The sequence below is a fragment of the Gopherus flavomarginatus genome, chromosome 2 (genome assembly GCF_025201925.1).
Source record: "Gopherus flavomarginatus isolate rGopFla2 chromosome 2, rGopFla2.mat.asm, whole genome shotgun sequence".
Lineage (NCBI taxonomy): Eukaryota > Metazoa > Chordata > Testudines > Testudinidae > Gopherus > Gopherus flavomarginatus.
In genome coordinates, this window is record NC_066618.1 from 66,184,490 (window position 1) to 66,206,236 (window position 21,747).

At 39.0% G+C, this 21,747-nt stretch overlaps 1 protein-coding gene across 2 annotated transcripts in view; it reads right to left on the minus strand.

Annotated features, from left to right (window-relative positions):
• JAZF1 (JAZF zinc finger 1) overlaps nucleotides 1-21,747 on the minus strand; it is a 279,200-nt gene that overhangs the window by 134,074 nt on the left and 123,379 nt on the right. For both annotated transcript variants that reach the window (XM_050938734.1, XM_050938735.1), the window contains exon 2: nucleotides 10,845-10,917. In XM_050938734.1, the coding sequence (XP_050794691.1) occupies nucleotides 10,845-10,917 (73 nt within the window). The remainder of the gene's footprint in view (nucleotides 1-10,844; nucleotides 10,918-21,747) is intronic.

Consider the following 21,747-nt stretch of genomic DNA (forward strand, 5'->3'; position numbering starts at 1 on the left):
TCTTTCCACTGTTTTCAATGTAACCAGCTACTGCCAAAGATGACACTATACCACACAGGCAGGGCAGGAAATAAACCTAGATCTTCCGAGTCCCAGTCCAGTGCCTTGACCAAAAAACTATTAGTAAAGTGCTTCTGTATCATTTTTGCAAAACATGGGCCTTCTGAGCAATGTCCTTTTATTTCAATATTGTTTATTTAAAAAAAAAAAAAAGTTACATGAATACTGTTGGCGAAAGATACTGGAGTGACCAGCCTGGATGCTGAAACTCTTTATTCATCCAAACATAGAACAGTTGCTGATTCATCATGCAAAGTGGCATTGTAAACTTCCCCACATTGCCCTGCCAAAATTTCCCATTGCTTACATGGACAGATCATTTCTAGGGGTAAGTAGGTTATTCAGTCACTACACACGTTCAGCTCTTGGTTTTACTGCCAAGAATGACCAGAAAGGGCCAATAGTGAAAGTGGTTTTTTTTGGAGGGGGAAAAACAAGGTTCAGTATTTGTCATTGTACAATTTTCAAAAGGCCCTAATCTGGCCTTTAAATATTAAAGGATGTAAATAATCAGTGCTAGTCCGATGCAAATCCAATTTGCGTGAACTAATGCTATGTGAATGGAAATAACAGATATCACTCTTAACACAGGAGCCTGTATCTAAGTTTGATATAACCAATATTCAATGCCAGGTAGCATTTGATTTTGAATTCTATTTCAAAATGTTACACCCAAGTGGCAAATATAAACATAACTTTTATTTCAGTAATATCTATACTCCATGCAAAAAGGCTAATACTTTCCATTTTCATTTGAAGAAAAAGAAACCTATCAAAATAACTATTAGTTTATATCTAATCTCCTAATGAAGTGTAAAATCAGATAAATTTATGCCTTTAAAAAATGTTAACGCTACATCTATCAATTTTCAGGAGAAACAAGATTGGCAGCTGCTTTTTGATCTTGGGAACTGCTAAACCAAAGAAGTACTACTGCAAAAAATCCTACATTTTACTACATACCACATTTTTAGTCAGATTCTGAGATCTTCACTCAGCTTTCGCTTAGCCTTTTAGGCAAAGCTTTGCCTGTATACGGACCGAGTAAAAACTGAATGAAAGCTAAATAATGACTTCAGGATCTGGTCCTTAGCAAATGCTATTTTCACAATCTTGTGAAAAGTCATTTTTGAATCATGACCTGGAAAAACCCAAGTATTGTTTTTGAGAGAGAGGGAAACAAAATAAACTGATTAAAATGACGTGTATTCTCTCTTTCTTTTTGCCTACGATTCAGCAGAATGACAGTCTATCAGGGTTATGAAATTAACCTGCTGGCAGGAAGGGGAGAAAGGATTAGGACTGTTTAGAAGTTTACAAGATTGCAAGAATTCTATATAATTGATTCCACAACACTGGATTTCTCTCCCCCTGCCCTCCAAGCATTGAAAGGAAACCTATGACTTGAGATAAATATATTTCACACATCATCATCATCATCATCCCTCCTCCTCCTCCTCCTCTTGGGAATATTTATCACTGTAATGTTATTTTTCAACATTTGAAATAACTATTTTTGCTATGGAAATGCATTTATATCAATGAGACAAGCTATTTTAATTATTTTGAGATGGTAAAGTACCGTTACTGAACATAGCCCTAATTTACGAATACCAGACCATAAAAATAATATTGCCCTGAAGAAAACAAGGGCTCCTCATACAGCAGACCAACAAAATATGGTATGCAAAGTCTTTAACCTTACCCAATAGTCAAGGAACTAACAGTGCAGGCTGATCATCAAATGTATCAGGAAATCTATTTGTGAACCTGCTACAGCCTGAGGCAACAGATGACATTGTAGCTTCATTCTTCATTGGGGTCTGATATATATGACCTGAATATTTGCTGACCTTATTTTGAGCCGTGGCCAATCTATTTTAGAGGTAAAACAGTGAACATATATGAAAGGTAATAAAAACACATAATATGAATAGGAGACACACAGAGAAAGCAAAAACCTACTAGAGTGTGCAGCAGTGGCTAATATATCTTCAGACGAACCCTCCTGTTTTAATGTCTGTTTCTAATATGGTCCAAAGATGCAGAACGTATAAGTCAGTGCCAAAGACACTGCAAATTCTCTTTTCTCAGCAGTAGACCATATTAGACAGACAATTAGAATAGCTTAGACTATTTTTAAAGAAGTGTTTATACACAAGAATTAAAACATTTTTACAATATTTCTGTGTTACAAAAATCAGCGTATTAAAAAATTAATCTTAATTTTTTTTCCCTTGCAGTTTTACAGGCATTATTTTGGATATAGTTCTTGAATGCAGTCTTAAAGTCAGCTTTCACTCTTCTTTTTTGCAACAGATTAATCTATGCTGTTTTTAATAGCTACGACTAATAAATTATATAGGAAAAGATAAAATCATATTTTATGTATTAAGATATATTAACAGTTTACAGCCAATAAATTTATTTATTTATCTATTTCTGAGTGGTTTCAGAGTGGTAGTCATTTAGTCTGTATTAGCAAAAACAACGAGGAATTCTTGTGGCACCACAGAGACTAACAGATTTATTTAGGCATAAGGTTTCATGGGCTAGAAAGCACTTCATCAGACGCGTGGAGTGGAAAACACAGAAGCAGGTATAAATACATGAAAAGATGGCAGTTGCCTTACCAAGTGTGAGGTCAGTCTAATGAGACAATTTAATTAAAAGTAGGATACCAAGGGAGGAAAAATAACTTCTTTGGTATCCTCACGCAGCATACGGTGGTGTTTACGTGACCATCGCTTATTAGCACTGTAGTGTCTAGGAAGTGGACCTCTTGTGTGGACTGGTCCAAGCTGAGGTTGATGGTGGGGTGGTAATTGTTGAAATCCTATACTGGAAACCTACTGATCGCTATACTTACCTACCTGCCTCCAGCTTTCAACCAGACCACATCACATGATCCACTGTCTACAGCCAAGCTCTAAGATACAACCACATTCGCTCAGGGCCGCCCAGAGGATTCAGGGGGCCTGGGGTCTTCAGCGGCAGGGGGCCCCCATCGCCGAAGTGCCGGAAGGACACCCCCCTCACAGGTCTTCGAGGCACTTCGGCAGCGGGTCCTGGAGAGGAAGGACCCCCCCCATCGCCTAATTGCCACTGAAGATCCGCCCCGGGACCCACTGCTGAAGTGCCGGAAGGACCCCCCCACCGCGGGTCTTCAGGGCACTTCGGCGGTGGGTCCCGGAGCGGAAGGATCCCCCGCTGCTGAATTGCCAACAATGACCTGGAGTGGAAGAAGCTCCAGGGGCCCGGACCCCGCGAGAGTTTTCTGGGGCCCCTGGAGTGAGTGAAGGATCCCACTCCAGGGGCCCCAAAAAACTTTCATGGGGGCCCCTGCAGGGCCCGGCACCTGGGGCAAATTGCCCCTCTTGCCACCCCCTCCCCCGGGCGCCCTGCATTTGCTCTGATCCCTCAAACAGAGACAAACATCTACAGGATCTCTATCAAGCTTTCTTAAAACTACCATACCCACCTGGTGAAGTGAAGAAACAGACTGACAGAGCCAGAAGGGTACCCAGAAGTCACCTACTACAAGACAGGCCCAACAAAGAAAGTAACAGAACGCCACTAGCTGTCACCTACAGCCCCCAACTAAAACCTCTCCTGTGCATCATCAAGGATCTACAACCTATCCTGAAGGACAATCCTTTACTCTCACATATCTTGGGAGATAGGCCAATCTTTGCTTACAGACAGTCCCCCAACCTGAAACAAATACTCACCAGCAACTTTACACCACATAACAAAAACACCAACCCAGGACCCAAACCCTGCTACAAACCCTGGTGCCAACTCTGCCCACATATCTATTCAAGGGACACCATCATAGGACCTAATCGCATCAGCCACGCCATCAGGAGCTCATTCACCTGCACAACTACCAATGTGATATATATCATCATGTGCCAGCAATGCCTCTCTGCCATGTACATTGGCCAAACAGGACAGTCTCTATGCAAAAGAATAAATGGACACAAATCTGACATCAGGAATTATAACATTCAAAAAGCAGTTGAACACTTCAAACTCTCTAGTCACTCAATAACAGACTTAAAAGTGGCAATTCTTCAACAAAAAAACGTCAAAAACAGAATCCAATGTGAAACTGCAGAACTGGAATTAATTTGCAAACTGGACACCATCAAATTAGGCCTGAATAAAGACTGGGAGTGGTTGGGTCATTATAAAACCTAAACCTAATTTCCCCCCACACTAATTTCCCCCTACTGTTACTCACACTTTCTTGTCAACTGTTTGAAATGGGCCACTCTCATTACCACTACAAAAGTTATTTTTCCTCCCTTGGTATCCTACTATTAATTGAACTGTCTCGTTAGACTGACCTCACACTTGGTAAGGCAACTCCCATCCTTTCATGTATTTATACCTGCTCCAACATTTTCCACTCCACGCATCTGATGAAGTGGGTTCTAGCTCATGAAAGCTTATGCCCAATTAAATCTGTTCGTGTCTAAGGTGCCACAAGGACTCCTCGCTATTTCTGAGTGGTCACTTATAAAACATCAGTCATTGTGGCATGCATTTCTGATGTATTTTCAAGCCTTTAGTGAACTTCTAGCTTCCTACTTATTGTATACATTTCAGTAGGGGAAATATTCCATTATAATTAGGTCTTGGCATCAACTGTTCATTTTTTTTAAAATATCCACACAATTATTAATATTGCCTTCTTAGAACAATGAAAATATTTTCCCTAGTGATTGCCTTTTTATATTACCAGCAATGATAATTTAAAAATAAAGTGGATTTGAAAAGAGGGATTTGAAATTGAGACACAGGGTTTTTGTTTTTGGGTCAACAATTTGTACTCAGTAATGCCTGATATCAAACCTCTTTCTTGGCATAAAAAGGCACTGGAAGACCTTTCCCATTAGAAAAATAGGTAATATGTTAGGCCTAAAAACCTTGATAGTGTTCTTCAAGCACAGTACATTATGTGGTACTATAATATGACAGAGTTAAGAAATGTCTCTACTCAAGTCCCAGACCAACAGTCTCAGAAACATAAATGAGTGTCATGTAGGTGAGAATGTTCAAATAATAGACTGAGCAAGATTCATAACCATGTTAATTAACTCCAAGGTGCAGCACACAAGAGAAAAGTGACAAATCATGTAGATTACTGCCACTGATCTTCACATCTAAATGAAATAAGACAAATAGGTGCCTTAAGCCCCTCTTGTTAACGTGCACAAAAGAAAGATCTCTAAGGAGTAGCAGATGTTGCAGCTCAGCATTCTGAAAAACTACCCCTGAAGGATTATTGAACTGAAATCTCTTTCTGGATGGTACCAGAATTACGGATATACATTTCTGACTACCTTGCAATCTGCTGTCTCTGTAATTATGGAATGGATGCAGATGAAGTGCATCAGCTCTGGGAGTACTGTATCTTACTGACTCCCATCTTGACTTCTGAGAGTAAAGGGCAATGCAATCAGGAGGCAATCATCAATATTGGTGGATTATGTTAAGAAGGGCATTCACTTATGCCTCGTCTTTACCAGGAATTTGCTGCGATTTTAGTCAGTTACTGGTGCAAACCTCTAGATCGTCTAACCCTCTGCAAGCTGAGATTTGCACTGGAGAAGCTTATCCTGCTTTCAAGCAAAGAAAAACTCCAACAGCACAAACAGAAGTTTAGCTAGCCTACTCTTGTGCACTAGTACATCCATGGCTGACAGCTGTAATTGCAGCAGATCTCCTGCAGAGATGAGGCCTGAGTCTCATATGACTCAGATGACCATAATTTGGGAGCTGCATTAGAAGGTAAGGGAGCTGTGATGCTGGCAGACCAAGTGCCAGCTCATGCCAAGGTCCCCAGGCCTAAATTGTCACATACGTAGCTGGAACCAGTCTGGCTCACCTGTGTGTTAGCACTGTTAAAATGGGTATTAGAATTATAAGAATGTGTTAAGAGTTTATGGCATGTTTGTAAGTTGCTGCATGCATTAATATCGTTTATAATATCTGTATCCTATATTATATGATAACATTTGAGCGTTTGTATTGTAAGCCTCTGTAACTCACCAGACAGGAGACACACATTACCTAGTGTGGAATGCTGGTCTCCAACAGAAGCTATTATCTCATGCACAACAGGGAAGACCCATCAACATCAAACAAATTATTGAGGCACAAAAGACTTTGCTGACTGCTCTTTCCCCCTCCTTCCCCCATCAAAATGAGTCATGCAAGTGAATTCCTTCCATCAGCCTAGTTTGCAGCTCAGAGCTCAAGGGAGAGAAGGGAATAAGAGTTACAAGAAGGAACTGTAACTGTAAGCAGCTTGGACTATGGGAACAGGGATTACTAGGCATAAGCAAAAGATACCAAGTGCTTAACCTGGGTTAGCCCTGAAGGCCACAAAGAGCTTATTTATTATAGAAGCTTCTATTACTTTTCAAAACTTAAGACTGAAACTAATTTGTGTGTATATATGTTTACCTGCTCTAATCCTGTAAATAAATCTCATGTTTCCTATTCTAATATAATCAATCTTTAGATAGTATATCATAGGATTGGCCATAAATGTTGTCTTTGGTGTGAGATCTAAAGTGCAATTGACCTGGAGTAAGTGACTGGTCCTTTGGAACTGGAAATAAACTGAATATTGCTACAATACTTGGTGTAAGGGGCCATTTATCACAAAGGTAGGCTCACCTGGATGGCAAAACAGATTGGAGTACCCAAGGTCACCGTCTGCAACTCTGTGTTAAAGCTGCTACAGTGCCTGAGAAGTTTACACTTCATACTTAGTTAGTGAAATCTAAGTATAGAACTCACAACCACTTTCAGGTTTGTGCCCTGGTTCTTAACAGTTTGCCCTGAGTTTGGTACTTGTGCTCTTGAGCCACTGCAGGACAGCTTTATGGGAACATAAAACATTCTACCACCTATATTCCTGAAAAAATAATTTCAGGGATCGGAGGTAGAGTTGGAGGAGGAAGAGAATGGGGAAGAGTGATCTAAAGTAAAAAAAAACAACACCATGTTTTAGTAACCCCTTTCCTCTGCTCTCCACTTCTGCTACCATTTTAATGTTATTACAGCAAACATACAAGACATCATACAAATATCCCAGATGTAGGCTGTAGTTATATTTGTGCTGCTCATCAGCAGACAATGTAGCCTGCACATGAGTGACTTCTCATCATCCTTTCTTCTTGCCCCTATGCACTCAAAACGTACTGATTTTATAATTCAGTTTTGGCAACCCCCCAGCATTAAGAATTCTTATTTTCTCAGGCTCCATGAGAATGCATGGCCCACACAGACACAGTGAGCATCCAAACCTGTAGAGGAAGATTGTTTTAAGGTCTGAAGCTCACAGCAGGAACCAGTCTAAGTTCTGTTCCACTTTGCAACCATAAAAGCATATTGCATACTATTCAATATCAAACACCATTGAGTACCTGGTGTTTGATATTGAACAGTATGCAACGTGCTTATGACATGTAATAGGCTACAAAATCTGAATTCCTAGCCTCGGATAACAAAGCAGAACCCAGCTCTGGAATATGTAGACAGAGTGCATGTCTTTTTAGTGTAATGGACACAGCTGTTCCCTTGAGCTGCATATAGCAGGTGGTTCAATGAAACCATTGCTTAAAACAATTAAAAAAAATTAAATGACAGTAGGTTGGCTTGAAATAAAAAAATTAAATAAGGTCTATATGCACAAATGCTAATTACTGAAGCAATTAATCTTTGTTCTACAAAATGATGTTGCAAGTGAAACATTTGGGCAAAATAACCACTAACTAAACAGCTTCAATCACACAATTTAAAAGGGAGACAATCAATTTGAAATTTAGAGTTTAAAGTAGTTTCCAATATTAGACATGATTCTGAAAATACCATTGGCAAATTCTGTGAGTTTACAATAACCTTTTCCTAATTTTTAAATGCCTCTCTCACCCAAACACTTATGTACAAAACAAACACACTGGGAGAGGGGGGAATAAAAATCTCTCTCTAACTTTATGTTAATACTACACAAAAATATATCATACAAACCTTTTTGAAGTTAGTGGCAACCCTTTAAATTTTTTTTAAAGAGTAATACCTTCTTCAGGAAGAACAGCAATTTTTCTCATAGAGGAAATCACACCAGTGCCAGCTATTATCAACCATATGTATCTTCTTTTGTCAGGTAAAATAGTCACTCACTACAACGCACTCCAGTGCTTACTTTCATATACTTCCTCCATTATTTCACTGTCATCCCTTCTCTGGAGCAGAAACTATCCCAAATTGTATAGTGGATTTTAGATGTTTGGGGGGGTGGGGAATCCAACAACAAAAACTAAGATGGGACCAACACACTTATTTCACGTATAATTTAGGCAAGTTTAAACTCAGTGGGTTGGCATTGCAGTCTATTGTCAGTACTTTGCACTGAGATCTAGGGTCAGTCTGCCCAGCCTTATGAGGTTGAGAGCAGTGACAGTCTCAGATTCGTATCTCGGCCTCCACAGAGCAAAGACAGAGATAGAAATTGGCATCCTATCTATCGATACAGATAAGCTCATATAGTACCTGTCTCAAATATATATCTCTCAAATGACTGGAAAAGAAAAACAAATCCCAAGAATCACTGACTTTTTCTGTAAAAGAAACCCAAACATCCCTAAAACAGCAGCATGCTGATTTACCCAAAATGGGGAAACCTGTTTTAAATGAAGAATGCCACATTGTGTGAGATACTTCATGTATGTTTAGTTAGGGCTAAATTGTGGCTTTACTAAAATCCCTAAATAAGGGGCATTGCTTAGTTGTACTGCCTCGTGAGCAGACCAGATCTCTCTCTCACAATATGGCTCTTGGTTCACCCTTCTCTCAGGAGAGAAGTAATCTGCACCAGCTCTCTGCCTTGCACAGACTACTTGCCTCTGCTCTGGCTCAGCTCAGCTGTCTGGCACATCAAGGACGGGGAGAGAAAGTCAAGGCTTCATCTGCTCCCCACTCATGCCCTGTCCACCTGAATAGGGTGAATGAAGAGAGGGAGGTGAGGTGAGGCTGTGATGTGAGATACAGCTAGCCATCTAATTCTCCTGCACTGGCATACACCGAGGATCACAACTGTGCTCTCATTCAACAATTTAAAAGCAAGAGCAACTTCAGGTCTTAAATTTAATGCATCTGGTGACTCTGGCCAGACTTTAAAAAGAGAGAGACACTGGCTGAGGTACATTTTCAAAGCACTAAATAGAGTTTTAGCCAGGAAACTCCCTTTACTGCTTTGAAATTTCACAAGTGCACTCTAGGGAGTGACTCTTTCCAGGAAGCAACAAGATTATAAAAGTAAATTCATATTCCAATGCCCAGCATCTTGCAAAATATTTATTTTTAATTATTCCAAATTATTGACAAAATGAACTGAATGATGATCAAGTGATTAAAAAGCCTGGAGCCTTTTAAAGAGAATGAAAATAAAGTGGCTCATTTCAGGCCTTCCCCACTTACTGTCTCCTAAAAAGAGACTGCAGAGCAAGCACATACTAATAGTAAACAACAACAAAACTTTGCACATGTTATACATAGCACCTTTCATTTGAGAACATCAGAGTGCTTTCAGTTCTTTTAAGTAGGTCTCACAACACCTTTGAGAATTAGGAACTATTACAACATATCCATCTTATTGATGGGAAAATCAAGTCACAGAGAGGTAACATGATTTAATGATTTGCATATGCTCTAGACACAAATCAGTGGGAGAATACAAAATACTTGACTCCTAGTCCCTTGCTGTAACTACTGCAGTTGGAAGGTGCAATTCCCAGATTGGGCAGATATCCATGCACTAACTCTGCTCAAGCTAATGTGTTAAAAATAAAAGTGTGGCCGCAGCAGCATGGGTTAGCTACTCGAGTACAACCCTGTCAAAGATCCTAAGTACATTCGCGGGTGGCTAGCCCAAGCCACTGCCTGTGCTACCACAGCCACACTGCTATTTTTAGTGCACTAGCTGGAGCAGAGCTAGCACATACATTTCTGTTCTAACTGGGAATTACAACAGTGTACACATGCTCCTAAATAACAACACCTCACAGAGGACTGTTTAATAATCCACCCATATAAATTAGACTTCAGTCATGGAATTACAAAAGCTGATAATGTCCAGGCCATGTATTCATGTCGGCCCTGATTCTACACATGCAGGCAGACGCTTACCCCTGAAGAGAAAATTTCTGAAGTCAATAAGGCTCAGACTGCAGTATTAGTCCATTAATTGGTAGGACCCTTTTCCCTCCACCGCTTTTAGTCTCCACATGTTCACTACATTTTCTCATAGAAAGGGTGTGTCTTTACAAAGACTTATGCTAGCCGACATGCCAAAAACATGCTAGCTTTAAAAAGGCTTCTCTTGCCAGCTGCAAATGAAGTGACATTATAGATTTTTTTTTAAAAAGCATACCAGTTTGCAACCATCTCCAACTAGGCATTTTGATTAAACTAAATATATTCTGTTACAGACATTTTAACACAGAATATTTTAAAACACTTGTTCTGTACAATATAGGTCTTAACATAAAAGGTTTAATTCTCAGCCCAGGGTATCAAGATGATCAGACATCCAGTAAACTATGTAAATATTTTCAGAAGTTAGCAAACATGCAGTATAAAATTTTAAATAAAGTAAGAAGTGTGTAGGTATGTGCACTGTTCTGGTATATATAGTATGCACATATATTGCTGACTGTCAGGGTAAACCATAGGAGGTCATATTTACAATTGAAAAAAATGCTTACCTGTTAATGTAACTTAGAGCAACATATGTTGGCTGTTGTAGTTCTTGTTTCTCTAACACACGTGGGTCTGTATCTGTAATAAAAATACAAGTATGAATTTGCTATATTTGCACTGAAATATAGGAGTCTATAAGCAACATATCTGAAGAAGAAAAATGTAAAGTACCGTAGCTAAACCCCTTCTTAGAATAAGCTCAGAGCAGCACAATCATTTGTTCATTCATTCATAAAGAACAAGATATTGCATTACTTTTCAAGGGAATTACAAACATCAACAGTGATATCATTTCCATCTGTCATACAAACTTCATAATCCCTCTCATAAATATTAGTTTTCATTGCTTATAGTAACAATATTGGCATCATTTCCATGGTTTACACTGTTAAAAATGAAATAAAGTCAAGAATTAAAGATTTCTTTTAAGACATTTCTAAAGTTGATCAACAAACTGTGACACTTTACAAAGGGATCAGTTTTCACAAACAGCTATCTATTGAGGTTCATCACCTATTTACCTCTGCACACAAATTCTGCTTCTTCTCCTACCCTAGGTGTGTTATTTTCTAACTCTTTTAATCAGAAATGCACCTGAAAGTACACATGTAGCAAAATATATGCCCAGCAGATTGCCCCTCAGAAGCAGAGAAGCAAGCATTCGTCAGTTCCCACTAACACTGACTTTACCGTTCAAGAATGAACTGTACCTGGTTTTATGCACTAGTCTTGTTCAATTCAACTTTGCTTTTATCTACACAAAGAAGCAGTCTTAGTCCATGTTGCTGAAATGAAGAAAGAGCATACACAGTTTTAAAAAACCAAAAAGTACTGTAAGAAAAAATAGGATAATCTTGATTTAAAAAATGAAGTGTGGCCTCATGTTCCAATAGAGCCCTTTTAGAAATGGAAAACAAGAATGGTTTTAAAAAGCTTCCAGCACAAAAGGTGTATCATGTGTATGAACATTACTATGCTGTCATTATCACAAACTGTATGTAGTCTTTAACAGCACTTCCATGGACAACTTATGTTTCCTAACTATGAAGAATGCAGACTGTTTTACTAAATAGCTCTCTATAGTACTGCTGGTATCCATCTTTCATTTCTCACTGGAAAGAATATTGTCAACACTCTTGCAATATTCTAGACTGAACCTATTTTCTCCACACAACTTTAAGCGATGTTATTTTTCAAAAGTTTATTTCCCTAATACTTGTCATATGTGCTTTTGAGCTAGTCAGCAGCATCTGTATTCTATTTAAAAACATTCCGGTAATAATCTCAGGTCCCAATTCTTTAGCCCTACTCAGGTAAAACTTCCATCAAAAGGAATGTCAGTTTTTAACTGAGGAATACAAGATTATTCAGTTCTCAGTTCTAGTCAATTAACATTTTGTTTAATGAGTGCACTCACTCCTGGGCTGCCATAAAGTTTAAGAATAATTCAATAAGACTTCCCCTGGCCACCCAGATTTGTTCCATGGCAACTCAGACTCTAAGTTTGACAACATACTTCACCAACACGCCCATACATAGATAGAAACTTACAATGACAACGTACTTGATTGAGCAGGTTTAGAGAACAGTCACATATACATACATAGTGTCAAGCAGATCAACAGCCTGTAGCCAATTACTTTTTAACAGGAAACAGACCTTTTCTTATGTCTGAAAAGCAGTTGCAGACTACAGAGATTACAGAGATCACCAACACACAGTGCGCTGGACTGCTCTAACTGAAGATAGTGACAAATCAGTTATCTTATATGTTATCTTTATGCTCCACTCAACCAGGAATGGCAGGCTCAAACACAAAAATCTCTCTTATATGTGCCTTTGCATTACTGTGAGACCTCCATTCATTTAGCAAGCCAAGCACACAACCTGCGTCATGGTGAACTCTGTTAGATTTACATCTTTGTGGTTCAAGGTCTACCAGGGGTCTGCCTTCATGCAGAATGTCTGCAGATCATTATCCCCCGTCGGGGTCATCCTAAAACTGCTTCAACCCAAGTTTAGGCATCTGTGGCTAAATAACTGCAGCTTCCCTAATCCAGTTCTTAACTTGGATTAACCTTCATCAACAATGAACAGTCTCTGTGACTGAATGAGGCGACTTTGGGGCTGGTTTGAGTCAGAGCGCTACATGTATATGTGGGAGAGAGGGGCTAACGGAAAAACTTTATAGTGGAGTGTCCACCACCTATTTGCTTTATGGGAGCAGCTCCCCTTAGCACTGACTGAAGATAAGAAAGCCCACATGACGTTCATCTTGATATGTCAGAACACAGTGTGGGAAACTGCTTACCTAACATCTGCGCACAGGACAGATCAAAACTGAACCCTCAGATCACTGTTTGTAGCATTCTTGTAGCATCTTTTATTGGACTAACTTCTGATGGTGAAACAGACAAGCTTTCGAGCTACACACATTCTATTCACAAATTGTCTAGGAACAGGTAGCAAAGGTCTCATATTATAGTATCAAACTGGTTTCAAAATGTCTTCAGTGAAAGATTTTTTGGTTTGCTAATCATTTGGTAATTACACTTCACACACAGTGCTGTGTTGGGCTATATACAAGTCATGAAGTATTCCTTCTGTTCTCTTGTTGGATGACATACATAACTCACCAAAAAAGCAAATGATATATACTGTGAAATTTGTAATTACTTTAAAAACTGCTTTTGCATTTGCACTTCTAAAGCTTGAGACCTTGAATGTATGCAGAAAGAGAAACACAACAGGGTAATAAATATGGTCAAGCTAAAATTCACTTTCAAATTTAAAGTTCCAAAAATGTTTTCCACTAGACTAATGAAAACCACATTCACTTTTCTAAATATTTATTTGTTCCTATAATAATGTAACTTACTTGCATTTAGCACTTCTTATCAGAGACTCTCCAAGCACAATTATTTATTGGCTTTTGGGGTGGAGCTTTAAAGCTTTAATGGAGGGTGAAGCTGTGGGAACAACAGAAGCAGTTGCTGCTGTCTTCTGAGCTTTTGGATACTTCTCTGTTTCACTCCTCTGAACAGCTTTCACTCCAGCCTCACAGTACTTGGTACTACAACTAACTATTCTCTCACCTCTCCTGCCTTTGTTCCAGCAACATGGAAAGAGACAAGACAAGACACAATGGGGGTAGTTTAATAATGCTGCAATTTTATTCACTTAACATATCTGGGGACTACTCGGCAATAAATCATATGGTGCAGGTCATAATTTTTTTCTTAATTACTTCCATTTATTTGGAGGAGGGCTGTCATCCACCCTCTCCTTTCCCACTCTGGGCACAATCAGCCCATTGCTGAGACCCCACTGTTCTCCTTTCATATGTAGGTTCAGAGGGATGGGGAAAACAGGGAGGGAGGACTGTCTCCCTGCTGTTCCAGATGTTAGGAACCCCAACCCCCTTATTCTAGCTTCCTTAGGGGATGCCTCCCCTAAATCCACTTCCAACTCCTGTTTATCAGGGAACTGTATCCCTCTGTAATGAGTAGCCACAAAGGGTACCTGCCACACTTGATATCCACTAAGTTGCAACATCTTGACCTAACCTTCTTATCTACCTCACTAGGTCCCCGACCTGAGAAAAAACCTGCCCCACCATAGCCAATCTAGCAGTGAAGAACAAATGCCTTATCGGCCCTAAAGAAAAAAAGCAGACTAGTGCAAGACCACAGCAGATCACAAAATCCAGTCCTACTTAATCCCATGGTTGGGAGGGTGCTACTGATTGATGAGAGAGAGAGATCCTTTTAGAGTACATCAGATATAAGTACCCTCACCCAGGTGAGTTGGTGCCCGCAGCTTGTCTGGTCATTCCTTGTTCTCCTTTGGGCGCCACTCAGGGCGCCACTCAGGTAAGTCTGCTCCTCTTTCCCCTGCCTTGTAATGCAGCAGGGATCATGAAAGGAGCCCTGTCCTGTTTTTCCCACTGCCCAGACAAAGAATTACCACATGCAGTTGTGGTACGCACTATTATGTCATAGGGCTAGTCTTCACTATCGGGGAGATCAACACTGCTCCAATCAATGCAGTGGGTGTCGATTTAATGGGTGTAGTGAAGACTCACTAAACTGACAGCAGAGTGCTCTCTGGTTGACTACGGTACTCCACCTTTCAGAAAGGAGTAAGGTAAGTCGACCAGAGAGCGTCTCCCATCCAGGCAGCGCAGTGAAGACACAGGGGTAAGTTGACCTAAGCTACGACAACTCCAGCTACATTATTCATGTAGCTGGAGTAGCGTAACTTATCCCAATACTGAAGACTAGTCCGTAGTCTTGAACCCTATTAGCTATTTACTCATTCCTTACCCCTGACTTCCTCTCCATGCCCATACCAGTACTCTTTCCCCGCAACGTCCCTTCCTCTCATGCTCCCTTCACACATCTCATTTTCATTTCTTTATCTCCCTTTCTCTCCTCCCACTTTCATCTAGTGAACCGATGTCCCAATTTTATAGGGACAGTCCTGATTTTTGGGTCTTTTTGTTATATAAGCTCCTATTCCCCCACCTCCATCCTGATTTTTCACACTTGCTGTTTGGTCACCCTACTTTCATCCCACCAATTTCTCATTCCCCCCTAAAATTGTCAATGCAGTTATTAAACAAGATAAAATAAGAAAAACATTATATAGATGTGTATAAACACCAGTCAACATTTGCACATGACAAACCTAAGGTATCCCATTAATTTTTACTCTACTAGCCCTTGTATTTACTTCCTCTATTCCCTCTGACTTTTAGTGTGCTCTTTCTTTTTGTGCACTGCTTTAACTACAGATAGTGTCTATTTTATTTTATATTTCTATCCATTTAGTGGATAGCACTAGCAGACTTTGGGGCACATAATGAATATATGCTATTATTTAGTAGTAATTATTAATTAAAAACTATTTTTACCTAAGTGAGCTGTGAATTATTATACCCATTTTACAGCTGGATGAACTGAGGTAAAAAGAGATTAATTGTCCTACTCAAGATTAAAGAGCAAGTTAGTGGCAATGCCTGGCACCAAAGCCATAAACCATGACTCCGAGTCCCCTGCTCTCTTTCACTCTCTCTTCCCAAAGGCATTCACACAGATATTCAAATGGATGATATTTAGAAAACAATGTGAAATAACTAACATAAATATTGCCCAAAGTTAAATTAATAGTTCGGATCTCTGTGTTTCCGACATGATATAGATTGTATTTGTGATGTGACGGAAAATATTACACATACTCAAATGGTAAAACAGATCCGTGTAGTCTGAAAAAGAAATATAATTATATTTGTATATATATAAATGGCTATATAAAAATACTCAGTCAATGTTTCCTTAAGTATCTGCAGGCTAGTAATCTTAGTACAAAGTTGCCTAAACAGTTTTCTATGGAACACATATAGAGTTAAATGTATCTGCAGGTGACGAATCTTCAATATATCTCACTGCAAGCATCCACAAATCAGTGCACACAAAAAGCTGCAGGAATTGATCAGTTGTTGGTCCGTACAAGTATCACTTTAACCACCTGCTTCCTGAGTTATTAGTGTGTGGTACTAATGACTCACTATTTTACTGCGTTCATTAATTATACAGTGAAGCTCTTTAGATCCAGTAGAACAAAGCTTCACTTCCCAACTGCAAAATATAAGCCACTTTCATTATTTCTTCTCTCTCACACAATGCAATATGCATCACTGAAGACATTTTATAGCATCAGGAGAGCAGCAATAAGCAGTTTTCGAAGCACAGCTATTTACTTTACAGTTCTCTTTCTCTCTCACACATCCCCCCCTACAGTACTAGGTTTTCTAATGAACAGTTCAAACAAGGGAACTTCTTCACTTCACTTCATATTGCATTGTTACTCTGCCTGTACACAGCTTTGCTATAAGCGATGGAACATAAAGCTAATTAAAATAAAACAAAACGTACAGCTACACAGATGCTACTCTGCTTTGTTTGGTTATGCCACTGTTAAAACTTGAACATCGACTAAAACAGTCATCAGATGATCAACTTTGGTAAATAATAGGATGTGAACACTTAAATTTTTCATGCCAATATGCCCTGTTTTAAACTGGAAGGAGACAAGAAGTGTCAGCATTTAACTAATCTGGTCTTCCAAGACTATAAATAATTATACTACACCATCTTTATATGGCTGTTGTAGGAAGCCAAGCTTTTTCAGTGGAGCATGTTATAAAAAATGAATCACTGATTAGAGCACCAAGTTCCAATGTTACAAACAAACACAGTCTACAGTTTCAGACTAGCAGCCGTGTTAGTCTGTATCTGCAAAAAGAACAGGAGTACTTGTGGCATCTTAGAGACTAACACATTTATTTGAACACAAGCTTTCATGGGCTATCAGAAGAAGTGGGCTGTAGCCCACGAAAGCTTATGCTCAAATAAATTTGTTAGTCTCTAAGGTGCCACAAGTACTCCTGTTCTTTTTACAGTCTACAGTATTCTTTTAAAAAACTCAGGAAGCAACTTTGTTTCAATAAGTGAAACAAACAAAATTCCAAAAGCTCACCCTGCCATATTGTCTAAATATAATTTTCACTAATGCCAATTATATCCTTTTCTTTCACATGAACATTTTAGCATAAAATAAACGCTATTATAGTTACTAATTTTGGGTATGGCTACACTTGCAGCTGTACAGCGCTGGGAGTTACAGCTGTCTTCGTACAGCTGTGTAGGGAAAGCGCTGCAATGTGGCCACACTGACAGCTACCAGTGCTGCAGTGTGGCCACATTTGCAGCATTTGCAGCGCTGTTGGGAGTGGCTGAACAGCATTCTGGGACACCTCCAAATACATTTGGAGGCCAATTACAGTGCTTTTGGTGGCCACACTGGCGGAGCAGCGCTGCATCACGAGCGCTGCAATCGTTATACCCAGAGCAGGAGTACAGCCAGTGCTGCAGCCAGGGAGATGCAACGCTGTATGTGCCTTGCAAGTGTGGGACGGTGAGTAAGTTGCAGCGCTGTAAACCCACCACCAGTGCTGCAACTCTCCAGTGTAGCCAAGCTCTTTATGTCCATGTACTATTCTTAAATATAGAGTCAGTTTTTAATCAGGTATACACCCGATAAAGATCAGACAGTTTTGATAAGAAAATTTAATAAAGTTTATATAAAAAAAATAAGCCACAGTGACAACTGGCTTTATTCTCCACAGCCTTTTACCTTATGTAATTATTGACACTGATGTAAGAGGGGTGAAAAACACTATCTAAATTACAATGTGGCATTTTACACCCACTTTGCATTCCTTTCTAACACAAAGCAAGCAGTGAAGAATTAGGCACAATTGTTAGCAGTGAACTGAATAGCAGCAGTCCACTGAGCCAGAGCCTTTCACCTCTAGATCTTAGGTTCAAATCCAACCTATGTTGTTACCTGAAAACTTTTAAAGAGGCCTTTAAAATGAATGGATCATCTTAATCCAGTTCCTGGTGATCAGGTGTTCTTATTACAAAACTATTACTAGTTCTAGTACTATTTGTGATAGTCTGAGAAAAAAGACTAATGGCTGAATGTGGTGAAGACTGAACTATTCTTTCACTTCATAGAGGTAATCTTTCCAGAGTAGGATTGAGTATGCTGTCAGACCAGTGGTGAGAAAGCTTGCACTGTCAGGGCCTATGTTGTACCAGTTTTGCATTAGCAGATGACCTTAAGCAAAGATCATCAAAGCTGGGTGCCTAAAGTGTGGCACATAAATCCATATTCAGGTGAAAAGCAAGTTGCCCAATTTTCAAAGGTGCTTATCATCTGTAACTCTTATTGACTTCAGTGGAGTTGCATCTACTGCCTGTCTTTGGGAAAAAAAAAAATCAGGCCATTCATTTAGGCCCCTAATAATAAGTTTCAAAGCTGAGTCTTATCTCCAGAGCCAATCATTCCATCCCATTACATGAGCATTAAATTCACAACAACAGAATCACAAAATATTTGCAGGATTTTTAGAATAACTATTTCTCTGTTTCTAATAAATCTTAGAGAATGTGGACATCTCCCCAATATTTACAAAAGAAAAAAATAAAAATCCTGGGTGTGATTTTCAAAAATACCTAAATAATGGAAACACTGACTTTCAATGGGACTTGCGCTCCTAAGTCACTTAGGGACTTATGAAAATCAACTCCCTAACACAAAATCAAAACAGATGCACAACATACTATTATTAGGTTCTCAAAGGTCCCCAAATTCCTGATTAACTTCATTTGAAGAACATTCATGCACATATTACCACCTACACACCATCCAGCATCAGCTCTTAGAGTGTCTGTGTTGTATGTAACTTGGTATTTCACTTCACCTTAAAAACTGGCTGATACAAATCAGCTCATTAATTATAACTAACCTTCCCTAGACTCTAGCTTACCTTCAACTAATGTATGCCAAAAAAAATTTTTTTTGAGCTCAAAATAAAAGTCAACATTTTTTATACAGTGATAACATCTGAGAAACAAGAACCTTTCCTTGTTGTGTCATATAAAAATATATAGTTTCTTGATGGATACTGCAAAGGTATCTGTCAATTCAGAGAACATAAGTAGAAGCAAACCTATGACCTATTCTTATATCAACAGAATAATTAATGAACAATACAATCTCCCTCCCTCTGCCCGTCTTTTTTTATTTATACTGTAAGCTCTCAGGCAGAGACTGGCTAAGCCTTCTCTACATGGAAATTTGAGATGAATTAAATAATTTTGTGAAGTTAAAATACCTGAAAGCCCATTTAGCTCCTACATGGATGCTCTCATTCTGAAATAAATGGCTTTAGTTGGTTTCAGCTTAACCCATGTCTTCAGTACAGGAACTATAGTGGCATAGTCATACCACTGTAGCTATGCACCATAACTCCATGGCATAGAAACAGCTTACAGAGCTTTTTTTTTTGCTGTAGGAACACCACCTCTCCAAGTGACAGTAGCTTCCATAGACTTAATTGCGCCTACGCTAGGGGTTAAATCGGCATAGCTACAATGGGCAGGGATGTGGATTTTTCACTGCCCCTACATTTTAAGTGTAAACCACCCTACACTTAAACCGAAGTCACTTTACTTTTGAATGAGAACACCGAGGTAGGGGTTTAAATGTGCTTAAACAGTTAACTGATCTACGTTAACTTCACAGGTTCAGTTAATTCATCTTAACTTACCAGAGTGTCCCCATTCAGACATGTTCTTACTATGTTTCTACAGACCCTAGCATATAGAGCTATAGAGCTCTGACTGAAGCCTTTAGATGCTAATGTAATACAAAATCCTTATTAATGATTCCATGCTTACTGGTGGCTCAGCAACAGAATTGACCAGCTCACTGGGCATTTTCTGATTTTTGTATATAAAAACAGAATAAAAGAAATAAAACAGAAGATTTATGAATCTTTTATCAGTTAACCTCTATTTGATTTGTGACAATATATAATAAAATCAGATACTGTATCAGAAACACTACAGTGATTCTTAAGCTGCTGACAACACTTGAACGTACTATGAAAAAAATCACCAGGTAAAATTATGGCTTTTATGATCATTTTAAATCTTTCAAGATCATGCTTTTAGCTTAATTATTGCACGCTAATAATTGGCCATACTACTCCTTGGGTTTGAACAATGTAACTAAAAGTAACCTTTGGAGCTGTCATGTTTTCTTCAAACAGGCAATGAAAGTGAAAAATGATAATGTGCATAACTTTCCAGCATTGTCTATTATATATAAATAACACTACATACAAACAAGGGCGAGACAGTGGGATTCAACCCAAACATTTATCAGCTCAGTCACATCTTCATTTGTTTGCTTTAAAAATACACTCTCCAGTCATTTTCTGTCCTAGAACTGTGCTGTTCTGCTGCCATGAAAAGAGTTCTTTATTTCCTATTTACAAATTAAAAGGACTTTCCCTCCCACAGCACAAAAGCCTTTGGGGGTTAATTCATATCTTGAAGTACAGTAGAATGCTATTATTTGAACTTAGGCTGTAACAAATATGCCTAGATAACCACAGAATCATAGAAATGAGAGGTCATCTAGTCCAGTCCCCTGCACTTGTGGCAGGACTAATTATCTAGACCATCCCTGACAGGTGTTTGTCTAACCTGCTCTTAAAAAAATCTCCAAAGGAGGAGATTCCACAACCTCCCTAGACAATTTATTCCTTAATCACTCTGACAATTAGGAATTTTTTCCTCATGTCCAACCTAAACCTCCCTAGCTGTAATTTAAGCCCATTGCTTCCCATTCCTATCCCCAGAGGTTAAGAAAAACAATTTTTCTTCTTCCTCCTTGTAACAACCTTTTACATTCTTGAATATTGTTATGTCCTCTCTCAGTCTTCTCTTTTCTGGACTAAACAAACCCAATTTTTTTCAATCTTCTCTCACAAGTCATGTTTTCTAGACCTTTAATCATTTTTGTTGTTCTTCTCTGGACTTTCTCCAGTTTGTCCACATCCTTCCTGAAATGTGGCGCCCAGAACTGGACACAATACTCAAGTTGAGGCTTAATCAGCGCGGAGTAGAGCAGAATTACTTCTCGTGTCTTGCTTACAACACTCCTGCTAAAACATCCTAGAATGATGTTTGCTTTTTTGCAACAGCATTATACCGTTGACTCATATTTATCTGTCGGTCCACTATGACCCCCAGTACTTCTTCCTAGCCAGTCATTAACCACGAGTTAATGGACAGGGGATCGTGCTACCGATTTGTTTCTATATTTGCAAGAAATTTGAATTGTAGGGATTTGAGTTATCAGAATTTAACAGCAGTTGGCCACTTTAATTTGGGTTAGTACACTCCTCTTTTTATTACATCTTAGCATCTAAATACAGTGGTGATTGGTGACTTGTATGCAAGTGCATATATATAAATACAGATACAC